Below are 15221 nucleotides of genomic sequence, written 5' to 3'. Positions count from 1 at the left end.
TTCAATAGAATGCTAAACTAGGATCTGGTCTGTCTTTCAAATAGCTTTGTAAATGACATCAGATTATGAATATCAATATATTTAATCAAATTCATAAAGCATCACATAAAATATGATAATAGTATAATTATTGTTGTACCTACTACGTCTTAATTATTTATATGCAGGGTCCATACAGATCTGGAAAGTCAGGGAAAGACAAGGAATCTACAAATACTGTGGAATCTGTCTGTCGCTCTTGCTCCTTTTTGTTCTGAACATGTCTTAAAATTCAGTTTGGTATAGGGAGATCTAAAAAAACTGGAGCAACCAAATAAATGACAAGATTTGTTGCACTTACATCTCGTAAACTATAAATGATAATTTAATGATTTAAATTTCGTTGGATAGAAAGTTTGTGTCTGTATTTAAAATGGTGGGTAGTAGGGGGTGCGGCTGTCTGGGGGAGGGTTAGCGATTGCACATGAACATTGAAAATGACGACACGGTGCAACATTTGGGCAGTGAAACTTTGGATTGCGAAGAGACAGGAAGTTGAAATTGGTATTGATTTGTACAGAATGACAGAATCTACAATATTATTTAGCAATCATAACCAATAAAATATAATCTGATAAGTGTGCGAGTTGAAGAAAGTTTTCATAATGTCAAAGAAATTGCAAAGGAAATATGAATAGAATGTAAGAAATGTATATTGTTGGAAAAAAAATTTAAAAGGAATCAGAAAAGCCCAAAATGACTAATGCTGAATGATGCAGATTGTATAGATAACAAAAGAAAACCCAGTGCATCAACTCTGATGTGAATATTTTGAGTGCACTACTACCCGAACTGATAGATATTGACTTTGAATGTGATAACCACCAAGGTTTTATTTGTTTACATCTTATCCTTCCTCTAATAACACAAAGACAGATTCACACTTTAAACAATTGCAATTGTGTCCTGTACACCAGTGTTTCTCAAACTTTTTGGACCGTGACCCCCTTCTGCACTTAAAAATTTCAAAGGACCCCCGAAGAATAAGTATGTGTCGAAAAACATCCCGGAGGGAGGGGGTTAGGCTCATATTTAAATATTTATATTCTTTTTATTATTTATATGTGCAATTTATTTAAGTAAAAATTATTTTATATAGTTTTTATTTCTATTATTTCTAAACATGAATCCGTAGTAAATTTATAAAATATTTGAAAAAAATTGATCTAGAATCAATTTTTCAGCGACCCCCCCCAAATATTTTTCACGACCCCCACTTTGAGAATCACTGCTGTACACAACTCTCCCAATTTTTTTTGATCTGTGCAATGTTTGGTTAACTCATTGCTGTCAGTTGATGTCGTGGAGGGAAAAAAAACTATCAGTCGGCTTACTGATATTATGTAAGAGACATTTTTGGACCGTGTGGCAGATCTCACACAATTTATATTTTTATTTGTTGTATTCTTCACTGCTGCCACATACAGTATGTGGAGATAATCAATCCATCAAAATTGGCATATTATTATTTGTGATATGTCTTTTTTTTAAGTGCAAATTTCTATCTTTAGATGGCCTGTGGAATTTCGGAAGTGTACCAAAATATTGTCATAGAGTTAAAATAGAATTTTCTAAAAACACCATCAACAACGATCTGCTTTTCCACCAAAACTCCTCTGCTCCCACTATAAGTTTCAAGGAAGGATGGGAAGAAATGTAGTGATCTTAAAAATTGGTCCATGCTGGTCCAAAAAGCATGCAATAAGTGATTTATCCTGTTTAAATTATTTTGAATTTATCACCTCCTCACTTTAAGAAAATTCGATTATACAATGCAAAGCAAGTCTTTTTCTTATTTAAATAAAATTTAAAAATGACTTTAAATTAAATCACGAATTTTTTATTTGCTGTAGAAATGACTTAGCGTAAAATCAGTTACGTAATTAGCTAAGTTTTTCATTTTTCGTAAGTGAATAAAGTGTTTTTAATAAAAAAATTTATATAATTGTGTACAAAATGGGCTTAAATAGACTTGGCCAAATATTACATAATGGAAAGGGGAAATGCAGAAATGTTAATAAATCAGGGAATAATGTCATAATTGGTCAGGGAATCAAAGATGGAATTACCTGTACAGACCCTGTATATGTAAAAAGTCAATTTTTTCATGAAATTACAAAGAAATATTGGGAGTAAAATCATTCACAGTCATCATAAAAATTCAATAAAATAAAACTCCTAGGTCATTACACACATTATTAATATACTTAGTAGGCCAGTTACAGTGGTGGACAAAAATATTGGCACACAGCCAATTAAATTTTCTTTTATAAATTTAATAGTAAAAATCTTGTAGTTCTATGAAATTTTCACATAATAATTAGATGTTATTCATCATATAAGAACACTAAATAAAAATATTACTTACTTATATTTGGCTTGAAAATTTAAAAAGTATATTTGTATACATGATTCAAATGGACAAAAGTATTGGCACAGTGATGATATTTAAGCAAATTAGTTTTATTGACGTCATTTTTTATGCCCAGTATGGTAGATATATGAAATCTAATGTTTCTTTTAACCTTATCAGGTATGAAAAATATTGTTATTTCAATCTAGTTGTTGTTACCAAAATGAATAGCAGAGGTACTGAAACAACAATAGAAGAAAGAAAAATTATTGCACATTTATGTAGTCTTAACAAATCATATTTGGAAATTAGGAAAATAGTTAAAAAAAGAGTAGGTTTATTGTAAGAAATGTAACTAAGCATATTAAATTGACTTGCAGCTTTGAAAATAAACCAAGATGCAATCGTCCACGGAAGCTTACTCTCAGAGAATAAATGTAGTCCGTTCGGTCAAGAAACCAAAAATATGTTCAACTGAAGTTGTAATGATGCTAAAGGAAGATTTCAACAAGGTAGTTCATCTGAAAAGTGTTTGCTGAATCCTTCATGTGCTTGTTACAGAGTGAGAATAGCCAGAAGAAAGCCATATATAAGTAAAATGAATCAAAAGATGAGGCTTGCTTTTAGCAAAAGATTATATAAATAAAGATAATTCATTTTGGTCTAAAATGCTTTCAGATGAAAGTAAATTTACTTTAATTCATAACAATGGAAAAAATTTACTTTGGAGAAAACTCAACACAGAGCTGCAAGAAAAGAATATTCAAGCCACAGTAAAATATGGGGGTTGTAGTGTGATGGTCTGGGGCTATATGTTGGCTATTGATGTTGGAAAATTTGTATTCATAGACAGTACAATGGATAAAATGATGTATTTAATAAATATTCTCAACAAAAATCTTCAGTGAACTGCAAATAAACTAAATTTGGATGATGACTTTTACTAATTCTTCACCCAAAAACCTAATAACCGGTGAAGAATTATTTACAATCCGGTGTTTTAGTGAGAGTTTATGTGTAGATGACTTTTACTTTCAGCAGGACAATGACCATAAACATATGGCTTGTATTGTCTGTCAATGACTACTTTATCATATAATTCACACTGAAACATTCCCCACAATCTCCAGATTTGAACCCTATCAAACATTTATGGAAACAACTTGACGATAGAGTGAGAAATTAAGAGATATTAAATTATTTCAAACACTTCTTGAATAATGGGGAAAAATTTTTTTTGAAATTATGCAAAAACTAGTGCATTCAATGTCAGAGAGACTAAAAACTGTCATTAAGAACCAGGGATTTACTACAAAATATAAATTGTAATATATTTTTAGTATTATCTTCAACTGTGCCGATACTTTTGTCCTTTGTTTTGATGAGTAGGAAACTTCATTAATTTTTTAAGAACATATCATTATGTAATTTTAGTTTAAAATTACAAAGATTAACACTCAGAACAGATTAAATGCCATACTAAGAATGCACCATAATGCAAAACATACTATTAAAGCTATTAAGACATATGTTGTTCCTATACTCACTTATTCGTTCAGAATTATTCATTGGACACACACAGAATTTGAGCAACTCCAAAGGAAAACAAGAACATTTACTAAGCATAAACAATATCATCTGAAATCATCCATAGAAAGACTAACTCTTCCTCATAACGAAGGTGACCATGGCCTGATTAATATAGTTAAGCTCCACTACAAACAAATTCTGATACTGTGGGAGTTTTTCTACAAAAAACAAGAAACATCAAGATAACATAAAGCTATAACTCTGAGATAGTAACATCACACCTTTAAACTTACACTCTGAGCACTTACAAAGAGACAGCATGACATTTGGGTCATCGATTTTGATTAAACTCAGTGAGGTTATTGTTAGAATCCAGAGACAGAATATTTTAATTTTATTAAGAATTTGTTAAAATATTAAATTCGTGGGAAGGGAAGTAAAATTTCCTTTGGAAGAGATGTTATCACACATCTCTGATGAACATTGTCCATTTGCATCCGAACAAATATCCCATCAGATGTTACCAAGCCTAAAACCCAACTGGAGAGGAATTTACAATAAAAGAGAAAGAAATTGCAAACTTGAGGCAGATGGCCATAGAAGGAACTGCCTGATAGAAGTATAGAAGCCATAGAAAGAGAGCATGGTCCTGCTCCGGCTGCCCATCATCAGTCTCCAAACCCACATACGTTTCCATCTCATTAGGAATTTGAATCGAATCTTCGTCAGCCGAGAATCGCCAATTAACCTCTCCATAAGAAGTATGTCAATCAAAGACTGATTGTATGACAGCCCAATAAAAAGATCAACATTTGTCAACCAAGGTAGTATGTTTTTATTAATGTGAACTCTCTTTCTCTCATTTAGATAAGGACTTTAGAAGCTGGCCACGTTCAGTCACATATTTGTATTTCATGTTTGTTATTTCCATTAAATATTGTTTTTAGTTTGTTTAATTGATCTCAAATATATGCCAAAGTCTTATCGGGAGTGTATGATCCCTATCCCTCGGACAAAAATATAACAATATTATAATGCATGCCTAATGCACTAATTAGCTTGGTGTCAGGAAAAATTAAAAGATCACAAGAACTTCCTGTTTACAAAATGACAATTTTACAATCCCATCCAGTGACATTGTGGGTGGGTCTTTTGGATCCAAAGTCAAACACAGGTGAGAGGCAACTTTCTCTTAACCCGGGATTCCCACATTATAGTGCATCCCAAATGACTGACATTGTCAAGCCATAAGACACAATACTTAAAATTAAATGAGGAAATTGAGGTTGAAAATTGAAAATCACTTAAAATCTTTGAAATTCCCATCATTTGCAGAGTGGCTGGTTGCTTGGTGGGGGTGTGCTGATTTTGTAATTGTGAGGTTGGTGTTTTGAATCTTGGTTGCATCAATGTTATTTTTTCCCTAAAACTATAATTTTCACTTTATTCTTGGTATTTTTAAATTTATTATACTGTCAAAAAGAAAAACTAATTTATTTTTAGAAAACTACAAGTGTACAATAAACAGGATAATAAAACAATAAAATCTGTCTGTTTCAAGTAACGAGTCAATGTCAAAAGCAATTAACAAATGCTACCTAACAATATTTAAAAACAAAACATTTTCTATACATTCATGTACAGTTCATACTTACTCTGGCAACAAAGTCATTGTTTAACCTAGGTATGTCTATAATTACATCCCCTTGTTAGATATTGCTCAACATATAAATAACATAGACACCATTAAGCAGTCATGAGTCAAAAAATCACCTCATGGTAGACATATCTATGACCTGGCTCAGAACTATGTTGACAAAACTGTGTCAAACTACTAGCTGACTTGGGGCTGTCTGATTGGAGAGGCTCAAGGGTTTGTGGTTGCTATTCAAGATTAGGTCATAAACACTAAAAAGTACAGAAAACACATTCTGAAGGATACATCACTCACAAATGACTCTTGCAGAAAATGCCATATTCTGCCAGAAACAATACAGCCTGTAATCTCTGATGCAAGCTCTTAGCACAGACTATTTACATAGGCATAATCAAATAGTAAATATTATATACCAAGAGCTTGCACACAAGTACAGATTATTAAACACCCAGGTACCATACTATAAATATACTCCACAGGCAGTAATAGAAAATGACACATACAAAATATACTATGACAGAACCATAATTACAGATAAAACAATTCATCACAATAGACCTGACATCAGTTTTATGGACAAATGCAATAAGATTGCTTATATAAAAGATAACTCCATTCCAAACACTCATAACATGAATAGTACAACCATTGAAAAAAAATCAACAAGTACACTACACTCTTATATGGAATAAGGCATCTGTGGAGGATAGATAGTGTCATAGCTCATACACTACACAAAAATCTAGAAACATTAAACCTTAATAAAACCATACATATACAGTGGAACCTCGGTATACGATTTTAATCTGTTCCTGATGTTTGGACTTATACCGAATAGGACGTATACCAAACCAACCTTTCCCATAAGAAGTAATATAAAAATGATTAATCCGTTCTCATGTAAAAAAAACTCCTCTTGATATGGTATATTAATGGGATTGTAAAATAATTTAAGCGCTGTTTGAGCACATTAATAAAAAAATAAATTTTATTATAGATTTTTAAAGTTATTACAGTATATTGTATTATATTATTTAAATCATTAAATCAAAATCAAATCAAATCAAACTCTCCTTAATACCAATAATCTGTTTAGAAATTGATTAAACCCTTTAGCAACATTAGCAGATTTAATAATGTCTTTATTTTTCACGATTGTCGATATCATCGTTTTCGGAATACGGTATGCAACAGTTAAATCTCAAACACGCATGCCACCTTCATATTTCTCAACAATCTCTTTTTTCAGTTTCATTGTGATTCTAGTCATTTTTTTAGTTTTCTGTTGCTTTTCATTTGCCTTTTTGTAATTCATGATTAATAAAAATAATAAAATTTTACTTACAAATTAATAAAATCAGAAGAAATTTAACAAAGTTATAAACTGTGGGACTGCGAACGTCAAGTCTGGTCTAGTACACCGATAGTGCTACTTGTTCGTAGATGGCACGTATAATTGAATTAAGTTGTATACCGAACAAAAGTCGTATACCCAGCAAAATTTGTTTCGTCCAAACAGCAGGACATATTCTGAATTAGACGTATTCTAAAGCAGACGTATACTGAGGTTCCACTGTATTACAGAAAGCTGCAATATTGAATATATGTCATTGTTAGAAAGTTTCTAGGCAGATTCGTACACCAATAAACTGAAGCTTAATGTTATACTTGTTTGGGTAGCTATGCTTTGACTTTAGTCCAGCATAGCACTTGGTACCAGCATTAGCTGAGCAGAACATTTGCAATATAATAATAATAATAACAACAACAATAACAACTCTAGCAGACTCAAATAACACACCATTAAACTTACACTCACATCATATGGACACAACACAACATATAAAAAGCATAGACACCATTAAACAATTGTGGGCTCGAAAGGCACTTCATGGCAGGCATCCTTATGATCTGGCCCAGGATTTTGTTGACAAAATTGCGTCAAACAGCTGGTTAGCTCGGTGATGCCTCTTTGGGGAGATGGAAGGATTCATGATCGCCATACAGGATCAGGTCATAAATACTAAAAACTACAGAAAACACATACTCAAAGATGCAACACTCACAAATGACACATGCAGAAAATGTCACATCATACCAGAAACTATACAACACATCACCTCTGGTTGCGAGCTCTTGGCACAGATAGATTATTTACACAGACATAATCAAGTAGCAAATATAATACACCAAGAGCTTGCAAAGAAACACAAATTAGTAGACATCCACGAACCATACTACAAATACATTCCACAGACAGTATTGGAAAACAACACGCACAAAATGCACTACGACAGAGCCATAATCACAGATAAAACAATTTACCACAACAGACCAGACATCACACTCATTGACAAACACAAAATCACATACATTATAGACATATCCATTCCAAACACTCACAATGTACAAAACACATGCACTGAAAAAGTCAGCAAGTACACAGAACTTGTCCAGGAAATAAGGCATCTGTGGAGGATAGATAGGGTGCTTATTGTACGTGTTGTTCTCTCCTCTACAGGTGTCATACCACACACACTACACAAAAGCCTGGGCACATTACAATTGAATAGAAACACATACATCACACTACAGAAGGCCACTATATTGAATACATGTCATATTGTGAGAAAATTCTTGAATACAGACACACACACTGATACATTTCTTTAATTTCTGTTTTGATTACTATGCCTTGACTTTGGTTCGGCATAGTACACAGCCACCGGTATTAACCGAGTATATCTCACTTAATCCAACATAATAATAATAATAACTTGAAATAAAAAGCCAGATGGTACATTTCACAATATAAAAATATAGAAGCTAAGTTTAACTGTTTTACAGAATTTTGCAGAGATGTAGCCTCAAATAAAAAAGTCATCTCTGTGAAGGAAAACTTTTATTCCTGGTGATTGGACATGATAGAAGAATGAAGACAATTTAATTTCTGTTCTATTTTTATATTATATAATAATAATTTATTGATATTAAAAATTTGTTAGAATTTTAAAACAATTTATTTAATAGGTTTCAAAACGAGAAGGAGATTCTTCTCTAATGCAATTAAAAGAAGAATTTCGTACATATGAAGCATTAAGACGAGAACATGATGCACAAATTGTGCAGATAGCAACTGAAGCTGGTCTAAGAATTGCTCCGGAACAATGGTCATCTTTATTGTATGGTGATACTGCACACAAATCACATATGCAGTCAATTATTGATAAGGTTAATATAAATATTAAAATGTTTCATATATATTAATGTTTAAATTTTGTAAATATAAAACTTTTTAATATGTATTTTTAGCTACAAACACCACAATCATTTTCTCAAAGTGTTCAAGAATTAGTTATAGCTTTGCAACGAACAGGTGATCCTGGGAATCTCTCTGTTTTACGTTCTCATTTAGAACTTCTTGCTGGAATTGATCCTAGTCCAGGTGACTGTTTAATGTATTTTATAAAATGAAATTAGAATATGTAGTTCATTTAACAAAAATTTAATATGTAATCAATTTCTAATGTAGATGCTGTTGTACCTTCTTGGGAAGATTTAAAAAGTGCACTTGAAGCTGCAAGAATTGTTGTTAAAGGTTTGGTAGAATTTATTCAGAACTTTGGTAGCCGAAAGTTACAAGAAGATAGACAAAATCTTAATGCAAAATATAAAACAAGTATGTGTAGAGATCTTACTCAACGTGGAAGTTGTCCTCGTGGAGCTAATTGCACTTTTGCACATTCTCAGGAAGAAATGGAAAAGTATATAAAATATAAATCTATTTAGGAAGCTTAGAATTTCAGAAAATTTTATTTACTTAAAGAAATTTATTTGATATTTTTCCAGATATAGAGCAAAAAACAAACGAAATTTAAATCATAGAGGTTCTACTCCTATTAGAACTTCTAGTTCTTCTGTTCAGGGGAAAGAATCTGGAATTATTTCATCACCTAATGGGCTAAGATCACCATCAACAAATATTTCTGTGAAGTAAGAGAAAAATAATTCACTATTAAAATTATGTTTTCAGAATAGTTTCATTTTAAAAGCTAATTTTGATTACAACATGTTTTTTTTAAATATAATTAGTATGATATTAATATAGAATAATAATTTTTTTGAGTTTTTTTAACTAGTCATGATAATTTTTACTGTAATAAAGCTGCTATCTTTTTTGTATTTTAGAAAAATATTAAAGAAAACAGCTTTATATTCAGCAAATAGAATTATATTTTGTAAACATGGCAAGTTCTTAAAATTACATCCAAACAAATTATTCAATATTATAATAGGTTTAACAACTAAATTTATTAAAATCTCAAAATTGTTAATTTTTAGAATGAAAAAACTATTTAATAACAAAAATGACCTGTTATCTGTTTAAACTATTTAAAAACCAATGATAATGTGTACCAAAAACGTACTGAAATAAATTCAAACAACTGATTATTTAATCAGATATAATGATTATTAAAATGACAACTTGCAGGAAAATCTGAAATCGTCTTTTGGGATAAATCTCTTGCATTTTCTATGTTAAAACTTACAGAGATTACAATTTACTGATGTTATCGTAGGAAGTGTTACAGCAAGTTTACGATCTTGACTGTATTCACAAAAAAAGTCATAATTCTAAAAACAAAACCACAAAGGAACACACCGTAAAATATAAGACTTACTTCTAACTCAAAACCAAAAACTGTGCATAATTTGACAAAAAACATCCTTCGCTAACATTTTATTTTGGGTTTTTCAACTAAGGTTTTATTTTGTCCGTTTTCATCTGAAGAAGATAAAACCATTGGATTCAAAAATGTTAGTGAAGGACATTTTTTTATCAAATTATGCACAGTTTTTGGTTTTGAGTTAGAAGTAAGTCTTATAATTCTATGTTTATTGAATACAATGACATTATTGTTTGGAAGTTAAGTATATTTTTAAAACAAAGGCAGTTCTGAATAAAATACTAGACACTGTGTTATTTGGATGAGATAGAAAGTAATTGCCTAAACAGTTTTTAACAGGATACAGGTGACATTAAACATTATCTGATTGATTTTAAATGGTTATTTAACGACATGATTCCTGATAAATTAAAATAATTTTTTAATTTCAATCAATTTCATGATCCAGCTTTTAAGCAGAATTTTCTTGAAATTACTTATTACTTATTTATTAATTGAAATTTTCAAGTAATTATTTATTGAGATATTAAATAACTCTATATGGATGAAAATTTGAATGATAGTTTAAGAGTAGCAGTATCAAATTACTCTTCTGATTTTGAAAAATTATGTCACAAAATACAGTCTCAACCTTCTCATTAATTTTTCATGTATTATGTAATAAATGTCATTTAATAAAATTGTTATTACACATTTTTATTATTATTTTAACCTATAAAATAAAATCAAAAAGAATCAAAATTAAAAATGACAAAAATTAAATGAAAAAAAAATTAAGAAAGTATAATTAAGAATTAAAAAAAATTAAAAATAACTTTAACAATAAACATATATGATGTTTTGGGTTCTAGACGAAATAAACACAGAATTTAACAGGTAAAACAAATTTATTTGGAGCTCTAGTACAGTGTGTATCAGCAGTACCGTGCACGTGGTCAGAATGGCTGACCAGGAGACATAAGAAAAAATCTTGGGGCACTGTAAGGTGTTGCCAGGCTGGCAACAATGTCATTACATATTGTTGCGCCTGCAACGTTCATGAAAATTTTTAATTGCGCCCTTGCTTCCAAAAAGGTTGGCCACTACTGGATTAAAGAATATGTATAAGGATCTTGTGTGACTGGAGGGTCAGCACCTCTTTGATGCCTTGTCAGGCTTGACATCACCATGTTTCATGGAACAAGAAGCTGAGACGGCGGTTATTAATGTTGCACGGTCACGCAAGTGGCTCTGTAAGCGGATGGGCGGATTTGTAATGTCAGTTGATTGAGAGACAGCATATGGAAGTGACTCAAGCAGAGATTAGATTAGGGTAACGAAACAACGTTTATTTGAAACATCACGTTAGAATATATGCAGTCCTCGTTAAAGAGGGAACTATCTAAGGTACTTTCGTGGTCAGAGAGAGAGAGAGAGTTTACATAGAATTTCGCATGGCGATATATACCTTGGGGTGATGATGTTCGAAAATAGTCTGATGCTAGTTCTGGAAAGGTTCTCTTCATCGTTCTTGATCGTGTAGTAAAGTATCTTAGTCCTCTGAGATAGAGTTCATCTTCAAAATACGTATCCGTAGACAAGGAAGTATACATTTAACTGAATTATCCGCAAGAACTAGGTATATCTGTTGGCACTAAATTAGACACTAGATAAGAGATGATGTTCCATTGAGGGACTGGTGACGACTGCCTTTCTCCGGCCATCTCTAGTGATATCCACAGACGATATCGGCCGTTCAGAAGTTAATAGATCACAGGAAAGCGTTGTTTTGCCTTCGAGAAAGTGTAACAAGAGACTTTCTCAGGTAGCTACGAACAACAATTATTATGTAACTTGGACAATATTAAGGCCTAATTTTGATATAGAAAGTTTGGCTATATCACACTTGCATATTTATGAATTGAAAAATGTTCATATTATAAAAAAGTTCAAATATTGCAGCATTAAGTTTTTCAAGTTATTTAAGTCATTAAATAATTTATTAGCCACTTTGAAAATAAATCAAAAATACAAGTAAAATGGCAAGGCTGTATTTGGGACAAGACTATGTCTCGGAGACTCACTACTAAGTGGGATCACTTTGACGCTCACGGTGGGTCTTGTTCTCATTCTCCAATCATCTTTAGTATTGCTGGTTTTGAGTGCAATCATTCAAACTTTGCCAGCCATGACCACGAGGTCTTCCACGATGTATTTTCATTGAAATTAACCTATAGAATGTTAAAATTTCTCTCCATTGCATGATGCCCCGGGTTGAATTTTTGTCAATGTGAAAATTTCCTGTTTTTGAAAAAATGATGGTGGCTATTGTATTGTTCACAATTATTTTTTAATTTTGCACAAACTAAATATATACATATATATATTAATAAATGTAAAAAGAAAAAATAATTCTATTTCGGAAGTTAGTTTTAATATAAATTAAAACGACGCGCTATCTAGTTTCAAAAAGTTCCGATGATGAAACAAGATATCTCTGGTCAATTGGTCGAGGTTAGCACATGGCGACCAGAAATATGTGGGGAATAACATGGGACAGATAAATGGGTTTTTTTTCAAAGATTCGTTTGTCAAAATTCAATTTAGCAACATTCGCTTTTCGAACTTCCTAACGCACGTGTTTGTCAAAATTCGATTTTGCAATATTCGTATTTCCAACTTACCAACCAGCAACGCATGTGCAAATCTCACATTACTGCCTGTTTGTAGACAGTGTTGCCATTTTGTATTTTATTGTGTTTCGGTTCTCAGTCCCCTGACTACCTACAAGTCTGGTTTTTTTATGCATGCATGATTTAGGCACCTAATACTCTCCAAATTTCAACTCCTCTAAGCTGATAAGACAGCAGGATGTACGATTTTATAAACAAGGCATAGTCTTGTCAATAATCAGTAATTTCAGTAATATTAAATATATTAACATTATATTAAAGTTTTTGATTATTAATTCATTTTATATTTGTATATGCTCCTTTTCAGGATATGTAAGTTGCAACTGATTGGATATTTTGGATATATATTTTGAGCTAAATGAATTACTCAAATAACATGACAATGAGTAATCACTAGTTATATGTGAATTTTTAAATTCATATTGCTTAAAAGAAATCTGTTTAGTATACTTAAGATGATATTAATGACAACGTATATTATGCTTATTATTCAGAATTTATTAAGGGGCCTATTCTAAGCTGTTCTTTTCCAGATTTAAAATTAATTAATTAAAACTATAAATTTATCTCATTATTAAATTAACAGATATCGACATTGATTATCTGTAGTGATAATTATTTCAATCATTAAGTAATTTATCAGCCTAAAATCAAATTTAAAATAAACTGGTAATATTTGTAAAGAAAAACTCAAAACTGGTGAAGAAGTCATAAAATTTAATTAGATTACCATGCTTTTGGATTTTTACATTCCCATTATCAGATTACTACATTCCATTTCATCATTATCAGAACAAAAGTGTCAAATGTAGAAGATCTAATGATGGCAATGTAAAATCCCATCTGGTTAAAATTTCTATGACTCTATGCCAATTTCAAGTGTTTATTTTCAAATATTTATACATGGTGTCATTTGTGCCTGTTCATATTTAAACTGGTAATTTCAACAATATTTATTAATTACATTTGATATTAATTTAAGAAAATTAAATCATTTTTAATGTTATACTAATTTAACATTATACTGATATTGATTTTGAAGTTCTTTGAATCTAATTTCTGTAAAATTTAAACTATTTTTTCATGAAATTTTTAATTACAGGAATACAATTACTTAATCTAACTGATTTAAAATTTTTAAATTTTAGTTTGGTTTCAACAGATTCTATTTATGGTGTAGATGATTCAAATAGTATCTTAGCTTTTGAAGGACGTTTCCTGAAAGATAGTAAGTTTTACACTGTCTTATTTTAGAATAAAATAAATTATTAAAAATTATTCAAAATATATTCTTGATTACATTGAAAATACAAAATATTAAATTTTAATAATTTTATTATCATTATCCAGTTACCATTGAATTTTTAGTTTCTTGCTATTAATGGATTCAGAATGCATTTCATTTTTTGTTAAAATTTTCTCAATTCTGTAACAAAAAGTATTATTTTAATTTTATCAAAAGTATATTTGTTTTTATAATGATGATATACTTTCTTCCTCAATTATTTCATCATATTAACAAAAACACACAAAAACTTTAAAATAAATTACAATATAATAAAATTTGAACATAATGTGATAAATGGAAATTTAAAAAAATTGCCACATAAATTGTGAGATCATGTTATTGTAGGCAATATTTTTAAAGTCAATCTTCCAGTTAATATGATTATAGTGCTTTCTTTTAATATTATGAAATGTATTGAACAACAATAAGCTAGACATTAATGTTATAAATATATAACTATTTATTGAAAAAACAAAAGCTTAAATATGGTTATATAAAGGAATGTTATTAAAAAAATTGTTTTAGCAAAAATTTTGATTTTGATTAATTGATTTGAATTGTCGATTATCATTTCTAGTACATTATCTTTGTATAAACATTATTAGGCCTATACATTAAAATGATTAATTTTATAACTGAATATGTTAAAATATAGTAATTTTGTATTTTAATAAGAAAAATTGTATATTTTGATTTTAAAAAATATTTTTGTATCTTCCATATAAAATTCTGGGGAGAACACTTTACAATATACTGGGTGATTATTATTCAAGTACCCCTATTATGGAGAGATATTTAGTAGTCCAAATGCAACCAAATCTAGTATGATGATATTTCAGGATATGTGGAAAGCATTTCCATAAAAAGTACTAAAACATACCACTATAGCATTTCTGGCATTTCAAGCAACAAACATTTTATTTGTACAAGACATGCTATGGTAGTTAGTCAAAAAATTCATGGAACACTTCTTATTGTTGTGAGATATCATTCA

The 15221-nt window shown here is 30.3% G+C and overlaps 1 protein-coding gene across 5 annotated transcripts in view; it reads left to right on the top strand.

Annotated features, from left to right (window-relative positions):
• The window catches only part of roq (roquin), a 108312-nt gene that overhangs the window by 44989 nt on the left and 48102 nt on the right, over positions 1-15221 (top strand). For all 5 annotated transcript variants that reach the window (XM_067284527.1, XM_067284524.1, XM_067284526.1 and 2 more), the window contains 5 exons: positions 8610-8810; positions 8892-9024; positions 9112-9343; positions 9429-9572; positions 14088-14167. In XM_067284527.1, the coding sequence (XP_067140628.1) occupies positions 8610-8810; positions 8892-9024; positions 9112-9343; positions 9429-9572; positions 14088-14167 (790 nt within the window). The remainder of the gene's footprint in view (positions 1-8609; positions 8811-8891; positions 9025-9111; positions 9344-9428; positions 9573-14087; positions 14168-15221) is intronic.

The sequence above is a fragment of the Centruroides vittatus genome, unplaced genomic scaffold (genome assembly GCF_030686945.1).
Source record: "Centruroides vittatus isolate TY-2023 unplaced genomic scaffold, ASM3068694v2 scaffold_1319, whole genome shotgun sequence".
NCBI classification, from domain to species: Eukaryota; Metazoa; Arthropoda; class Arachnida; order Scorpiones; family Buthidae; genus Centruroides; species Centruroides vittatus.
This window is presented reverse-complemented; position numbering and strand designations above follow the sequence as displayed.